Source organism: Nipponia nippon, unplaced genomic scaffold, assembly GCF_047370975.1.
Source record: "Nipponia nippon isolate SJK-2023a ecotype South Korea unplaced genomic scaffold, ASM4737097v1 scaffold_4, whole genome shotgun sequence".
Taxonomy (NCBI): Eukaryota; Metazoa; Chordata; class Aves; order Pelecaniformes; family Threskiornithidae; genus Nipponia; species Nipponia nippon.
Genome location: NW_028262358.1, coordinates 86,723,702 through 86,731,335, shown reverse-complemented (window position 1 = coordinate 86,731,335; position 7,634 = coordinate 86,723,702). Strand labels below are relative to the sequence as shown.

The 7,634-nt window shown below is 45.6% G+C and overlaps 1 protein-coding gene across 6 annotated transcripts; it reads left to right on the top strand.

Annotated features, from left to right (window-relative positions):
- The first annotated feature begins 1,370 nt into the window (after positions 1-1,370).
- Positions 1,371-7,207, top strand: SMIM8 (small integral membrane protein 8). 6 transcript variants are annotated; one of them, XM_087773639.1, is made up of 4 exons: positions 1,371-1,445; positions 3,020-3,165; positions 4,971-5,112; positions 6,072-6,359. In XM_087773639.1, the coding sequence occupies exons 3-4, from the start codon at positions 4,993-4,995 to the stop codon at positions 6,228-6,230; spliced, it is 279 nt and encodes a 92-aa protein (XP_087629765.1). In that variant the 5' UTR covers positions 1,371-1,445; positions 3,020-3,165; positions 4,971-4,992; the 3' UTR covers positions 6,231-6,359. The 6 variants fall into 6 exon arrangements, with proteins under 6 accessions (XP_087629765.1, XP_087629762.1, XP_087629763.1 ...); XM_087773636.1 differs by lacking the exons at positions 1,371-1,445; positions 3,020-3,165 and adding exons at positions 3,835-3,902; positions 7,070-7,207 and having other exon boundaries at positions 6,072-6,276; XM_087773637.1 differs by lacking the exons at positions 1,371-1,445; positions 3,020-3,165 and adding an exon at positions 3,835-3,902.
- Positions 7,208-7,634: the final 427 nt, after the last annotated feature.

Genomic DNA, 7,634 nt, shown 5'->3' with positions numbered 1-7,634 from the left:
AAAACAAGTCTCCCCTTGTCCCCTCCGTTTTGGAGGTGCAGTCTTAGCTTAGCTCAAGTTTGTCTTTAAACCCCACTCTAAGGTATCTGTCTGTGTATTGTTGTAGTGAGCAAATTCAGTGCTGTAACTGTTTCTCTGCTCTTCCTTTTCAGTAGAAACTAGCTTTTTCTTTCCAGAGGGATGCTTTAGGTTTTGATATTATTCTGTTCCCAGTTGGAAACAATTTACCCATTCATTAATGGAAGTAGAACCAAACAAAGCGCCTTTTCCCTTCCATATTGCATTCAGTTAAAAAGATTTATAAGCTTGATCAGTATTTGAAGAATAACAATTGCTTTAATCTTTGCTGGAAAGCACAGCTGGGTGATTTGTTTGTCTCTCAGAGACACAGCTGGCTAACAAGTGTTATAGAAGACATATACATAATGTTATGAAACACAGAAGATTCAGTCTAACAGGTTTTTGTTTTTAAAATGCACATTGTCCTAAAACTGTTTTGGGTTGTCGGTGGCAGGGTCCCAGCCACTGCATGCTGTTGTCTGAAAACTCTGCTTTCTTTCAATGGGAACAATACAAACGTGCAATAGCAGCTGAAAAGCAGCATAAGGGCTCTTGAGACTGACATGAGCTGAGCAACAACCAGACAGAAAGCTCTCAATGCCCCCTCTGTCTAGCTGGAGAGCTGTTTGTTTCTTCTTCTGCATTTACATCCTTAATATGGCAATACTGTTTCTGATGCCGCAGTGCAATAATTGTTCCCCTCACCATTAGCTGCGAGTAAGGTGGAGGAAGTACTTGTAATTCCTAATTTTTCCTTTCCCTTCTCCTCCAGACTTGTTCAGGACAAAAAAAGCCCCGACTGTCAACTCTAATTAAAATAACATGAAACTCACAGTGTATAAAACATTGTAAAAGTCAGGCAAAACAGGAATGCAAATACACACTAGACACTCATGTATGAAAACCGTTACGAACACGTGATGGAAGTTGCCCCTCTCCTGACAAGTCATACCAGTGCTGAAGTCCCAACGTTGATGCAAAAAGAATTTTTTGTGTCCCCAATAGCTCTGTAACTGCGTGTCTCTAAAGCAGGGCTAAGTTTATCGGTAGCTTGAGGCATCCTATCTTTATTTTGAAGACAACGTGAAGCTCTGTTCCTGTGCGGTACTTGAAATAATAAGCAGGAGCTGTGAGGTGAATCAGCAAAGACGTGGAGGCACGCTGCTGCCGCCCGGACTGCATTAGGCTGCCTATCGCATCCTAACGACGTCTGCGGGACACAGCATCAGATTTGCTCTGTTCCCTGCAGAGGCTCTTCTGCAGCTCAAACGACAAGAGAATGCAGAGTCTCAAGAAGAGCAGAAACTCCTATTAAGTTCTGAATGGCCACGGCATACAGCACAACACTGAATGCGGAATCCCAGAGGAATTTATTTAAAGGGAAAGTAAGTCTCAGTAACAGCCTTTGGTTTGGAAAAGGGTGGGGGGTTGTGTGGTAACTTTTCAGCAGAGATACTCGGATATTAAGATGATGGATGACTCGGAAATACCACAGATGTTTACAGTTCTACCCTTTATAGAGTCTCTTCTATAAAAAGATGCCAGACAACTTTATAAGCCTTGATGGATTGAGCATTTCAACATCCTGTTGGGTCAGATAATAGCAACAAAATATTCACATTAAAGACAAAATAAGATGCTTTCCCACAGTCATAAAGCAAAACTAGGAGCAGTAAGCAGTCCAAGCTTTTCTTCACTGCAGAGTTAATCTGGTTCGTCAATACCTGCTCAATGTACACTGAGTACCAGCACTCGCATCAAAATCCAATCTCGTTTCTAAGTACCTCTCTGCTTCTTCTCTTTCTACACATAAAGCCTTATCCCACAACTCTTCATATAGTGAATATTTCCTCTCTAGCTGATGGTGCTCTTTGTACTGTGTATGATTTCTTCCCCCATCAGTGATGTCTGGGACTTACCTGTCCTTTATAAGAAATATGGGAAGTACTAGAGAACTAGCAGCAGCCTAGCAATCCTCGCCACCATTATCAGGCAAATTTGTTTTGGCATAAACCCATCCTACCACGATCTGGAAAATATTGTTATGACCCTGGCTGACTTTGGGTCAGAAGTTTTATCTGTGCGGGTGGGGTCAGTTAATGACAGTAACTGCTGGGAAGTGGTGCACATGCTAATAAGCGAGTCTACTTCTCAGTGCGGTGATGTAAATGTTTTGCATTCCCATATACAATGTGTCAGTTACTTGGGAGCTGCATGCAGAACATCTCCTGCAGTACTGTAAAAACTCCCCCTTCCCTCAAGAAAACCAAGCTACCTTCCCAAAAACCAAAGTGTATGCAAAAACCTTGTATTGGCTTCTTTCAATTACACAAACATCAAAACAAGAGCAGGAACTTTTGCTCAAAAGTGACTTTCTTTCTACTCAATGGCTTCCAAACAAAATCAGCTGTGTGGCATATGCTGCCAAAACAATAGCTACCAGATTAGCAGATGGTATGTTGTGAATTAAATGTTGACACAAACCCCAGACATACCACTCAATCCTCTCTTGACACCAAAGCTTATTTCCCTACTATTTTTCTCACCTCATGATATTTACACACAGCAAAGAAATTCTTTAGATACTCCATCTGGATTTAGAAGGGACAAGTTAACCTGCAATACCCTAGTACTCTGCCGTCTTTCAATAAAAATAATGCAGTTTGATTACTGCAAATGAAAACATGGAGCAAGTGGTTCTGAGAGCCTGGATACCTCTGCATTTATGTTTGTTCCCCTCCGCCTCCATGGCTGCAATAACCAGACGCTCCGCCAAAGTCCTCTCACGCACTCTCCAGTAGCAGAAAAGCGTGAGCTGGGGTTGGCAAGTCCAGAACTACGTATGTACTAATCCACCAGCCGGCTGCAGCTAAATCTCTGTAATATTATCCATCTCATCTCAGTTCTGCCCGCCTGTTACCTAAGGGAGCACTGATCTGTGTCTCTCCCTACCCCCCAGGTATTGGTTTTACCAAAGTTTGAAGTTTCTACCCTTCTTTCTAACGCGGCTGAAACTGCCCAACGGCATCGAAGTCAGTAGAGACAGAAAGGGAGGCAGGAGCATGCAGATGCGGTCGCATGGGCTTCGTTTCCTCTGGACTCCAGGTGATTTTATGAATTTTACTGTTTACAAATAATAGGAAAACAAAACACTGCCGCAAAGCAGCATTTATGTAACCAGGAGTTTCCAGACACCTGAAATCTTGAGTTCAGATCTAAATACCAGAAATTGGATGCTTAAATGGCAGTGTATTTTTCTGCTCAAACAACTGCACTTCCAGAGACGCATCTCCGCATGAAAGACTCCTTCCCCATCCCGGCCCTTGGGATCAACAGACAGGGGAATGTCAGCGCTTCTCTTCTTCCATTCCCCACATTCAAAATAAAATTGCCGCTAGCCTGAGTACCGAGATTCGCACCAACAGGACGAATCTTGTACAGTTCTCGGGGAGTTTACAGGGGGTTACCAGGGGCTGGCCGCTACCGTGGGCCAACAGTCAACGCCCGCCAGCCAACGCCTGCTCGCGGGCAGGGGGGGCGCGGGGGATGGCGCTCAGCGGGGGATGGCGCTCAGCGGTGAAATGCGCCTCTTCCGACCGAGCCAGCTTCTTCCCCCACCTCCCGCTTAGCATCTGGAGCCGTGCTCGGGGAGGCAGCCCCACAGCCCCGGCCGCGAAGGGGACAACGTCCCGCCCCGGGCCCCGCCGGCCGGTGCCCGGCCGCTCTCCCGCCCCTCCCGCTTCCCCGCCCGCGCCGGCGGCCTCCGCCCAGCAGGGGGCGCAAGCGCGCAGGCGCGGGCCGGCCCCGCCCCTCGGTGGGGGAGGTGCCGCTGGCGGCGCGGGGTGAGTAGCGGCGGGGGAGGGGGGGGGAGGGCGCGCGGAGCGTCAACCGTCGTCCGCCGCCCCCTCAGGCGCCGTGGGTGCGGAGCGGCCTCGGCCTGGCCTTGTTCGTTGTGTCCCGGGTGTCCCCGCTGGGGAGCTGCCCGCTTCGTCCCCGGCCTAAAGCCGGTAGTGGCGTCAGGAGCCCCCCCACCGGCCCGGGGGCGAGGTTTCTGTCCTTTCCCTTGCCGCCCTCAGGGTTTGTGCTGCTCGGGGGCCGGGACGGGGGAGTCAGGCTGAGCTGCTGGGCGGTTGGGCCCCACGTACGGACTGGCGGTGTGCCCGGCAGTGCCCTGTGCCCGTGTGGTCGCCTTTAGCCGACCTTCACGTTGTCCTGACCTCCCTGCTGTGTCTGGGGGCCTTGCGGGAGGAGGCCAGGGGCGATTGCTGGGGTGGGTTTGTGAATCCTGACCTGGAGCCCCCAGCTGTGCTCCACCCGTGTAAACTACGGGGCAGGGGTGTCTTCAGCACCGTGTCTCCTCTGCCCCCCAGTAAGCAGGGTTAACCAAGGGCGTGTTTTGTTCACCTTTGCTCAGGTGGCATCTTGCAGGTGACCTGGCCCTCGTATATGAAAATGAGACTCGAGACAGGGCTGCTGGGTGGGTGGATAGAGTGACCACAGGTTACAGGGTGCCGGCTGTCCTGTCATCCGTAAGGTTATTTAAAAAAAAAAAAAAGACTATACCCTGATACTGTCTTTTTAGCCTGAAGACTGCTGCTTAGTCCACAGGTAGCTAAAGCATTAGCCAAAGGCAACTAAAAAATCCCAAGCCCGTTATCAGGAGACTTATATTTGCTGTATAAAGGTGTGCATCTCCAAAAGCTAGGTTTAGGATAAAGAAAATTGACAAGATTGAAAATCAGTGTGCTTAAGCTGGGAATGTTAGGTAACACCAAAGGCAATCGTTTAATATATACACAAACAAAAATTCATGCTGTAAGAAGACAAGCCGAGTGTGAACTCATATGCAGTGAATATACTTCTTTCCACGTTTTTATAAAAATGACATCTATTTTTCATTCTGTTTTTAGGAAGTATTCAACATTCATTAAAATGTCTTCTACCAAACCTCCAAATGAAAATGAAACACCCAAGGAGAGAAAACCAGGACTAAGGAGTGTTCAGACAACTATGCTCTTCCGAGCTGTGAACCCAGAGCTTTTCATTAAACCTGTAAGAGGCTCATTCTTAGAGAAGCTAAATATGCTTGGAGAGACACGATTGCTTTAAAATAATTATCGCAATCCTGTGTGCATTATATAACTATCTCTTGTTATGCAGACCACTCAGTAATGTAACTAAAAATGTTTTTACTTTTTTTCCGCTCTGATTGTTAAGAGCCCAGAACATTGCATTGTTTATTCCAGCTTTTATTTCACCGTTATATTGTCTGATTCTTTTGTACCTAGCCAAGTTGCTTTCAGCAAGACTGTTTACAGGCATATTACCTGCGTGATCTGACAGGTTAAGCAATAGGAGTCCTCTTTAGTATTTAGAAGGGAACAAATGATAAAATGTAAGCTTTTTGATATGAAAGGAGAGAATTTTTGGTAGCTTTTCAGTATTTTGGATTTTTCTTTCTCTTGCTTTTATAATTAAGTTGATGATACACAAGTTTTATTTACATTAGCAGAACCCAGCAAGACTGGATGAAATTTTATGCATATAATAAAAGTAGATGTTGTGATGACAATACATGATCTGTTTTAGAGGAATATAATCAAGGGTGCTTGGCAGGAGCAGGGTACATTGTCCCAGTAGTATATCCAGATGAATTCTGTTAGAAGTTTGTAATAGTTACCTTTAGTACTTGCTTTTGGCCTGTTCATTCATGCTCGAGCAACATTTGCGACCAGCACAAGACAGAGCACTGGGCAATGCGATGAGAGTCTTCTTTTTCATAGGGAATTCCTTTTGCTATCAGAAAATCGTGTCTCCTTTCTTGCTGCGTATTAAAGTTATTTGGATCAGTCTAGAAGAAGGCAATGACGATTTTTGCAGATGTCACAATAGTTTACTGTTCACTTTCTAAGCTAAGATGGAAGAATGTGATGTTTGTGATGAATGAAAGATGTTTTGACTAAAAATGTACTAATTTTTCTAATTTTTTTTTTTTAATTTATTTTGGTCAGAACAAACCTGTGATGGCATTTGGACTCATAGCAGTTACCCTCTGCGTGGCCTACCTTGGCTATTTGCATGCAACAGTAGAGAATAAAAAGGACCTTTATGAAGCAATTGACAGTGAGGGGTCCAGGTATATGAGGAGGAAAACTTCCAAGTGGGACTGACGGCGTAAGGAAAGAAATCAGCAAATCGGTCACAGAACTTTTCAAGGCAACTGCTATTTTTTTCTCTGTCCATTGAAATAATGAATAAATGTCTCTCTTGCTATTTAATCCAGTTTAAGTTCCTTTATAAAATGCCGTGCCTGTACAAATACATTGCAATTAAGATGCATGCGAACATAAAAGTGATTTTAAGAATTGTTGTCTGCAGTCTCCTCAGTATGTCAGAAGACATGCAGTTAACTCGGACGTGCAGTCAAGACTGGTAAATGCCTTCGAAATTTACATGATAGTTCTGCTCACTTCTCTCTTTGTTTTGATTAAGCGAAAACAGGCGTTTGTCTTTTATTTTTTAAACGGAAGGCATAATGTATTGTGTGTGAAAAGAAAGAGCTGATCTCTTGATCTGTTGAAAGTTGATAATGAACAGTGGTGCCAGTGAAATAATTTTAATGGAAGAAAGATCTGATGAAGCAGTTACGGAAGGGTTTTATTTAATAAAGGAATTTGTAAAATAGTGGCCAAAATAATTCTTGGATGTTAATACACTCTTCCTTACAAATGAAAAACAAACCAGTAGCTAGACAGAGGAGAAAAAGGGAAACGAGTGCTTCTGCCAAGAGAAAGACAGGAAGAACTCAGCCATTACCTCTCCTGTTGGGCACCAGACAGCAGATCAGTGAACATACACGTATCAGCTTGGCAATCAATATGTATAACTCCAGGTTAGCCAGAGCTTGTGGGCTGTTCTTGACTCGTCAGCAGGACTAGTTTATTTAAGCTGCATTCAAAGATTAAATTTCTCTATATTGTAAAGTACATTATATAACAATTTATTATAGGTTACTGAACTCAAAATAAGGAATGGAAAGTCTAAAATCAACAGGGCCTTACAGACACAGAGAAAAGAACCTATCAGCCTGAACCAGCCCGGTCTTGCCGAGCAGCCCCACCTGTGGGTTGGAGGTGACCCTTGGCCGTACGCCGGTGCCGCTGTGAGTGTGGCTGGAGGGCGGGCGGGCAGGCGGGTGTTGTGGCGTTCCCTTAGCGCCTGAGGTGGTCCCCTGTGAGCCTTCACTTTGAGCAAGCTGTGCAGGTGGGGACTTCGCTGTTCCAGCACTGAGGCCTTCTCCTACGAGCTCCTCCAGCTACTTCTGTGTGCCTGACATTTCCTGGGCGGTATCCCGTTAACCAAACTCCAGAACATGGGATGGGAGGGTGCATACCGGGCTGTGCCCTTTTTCTGCCGTGGACCCTTATTAATATTCTGGTTGCATTTTTCCATTCAGCTCCTCGGGCTCCCAAGAAGCTGAGAGACCTCTTTGTTAACCCTCTTCTGGCCGAGGTGGCTTCTGGCAGGCCAAAGAAGAAAGAACACGCAGGGACACCTGTTTTGCCACTCTGGGA

Bases quoted from the DNA above. Each gene is read 5' to 3' on its own strand.
- SMIM8 (XM_087773636.1), top strand. From the start codon at position 4,993: ATGTCTTCTACCAAACCTCCAAATGAAAATGAAACACCCAAGGAGAGA. The intron at 5,113-6,071 runs GTAAGAGGCTCA...TATTTTGGTCAG, and splicing joins CAGAGCTTTTCATTAAACCT to AACAAACCTGTGATGGCATT.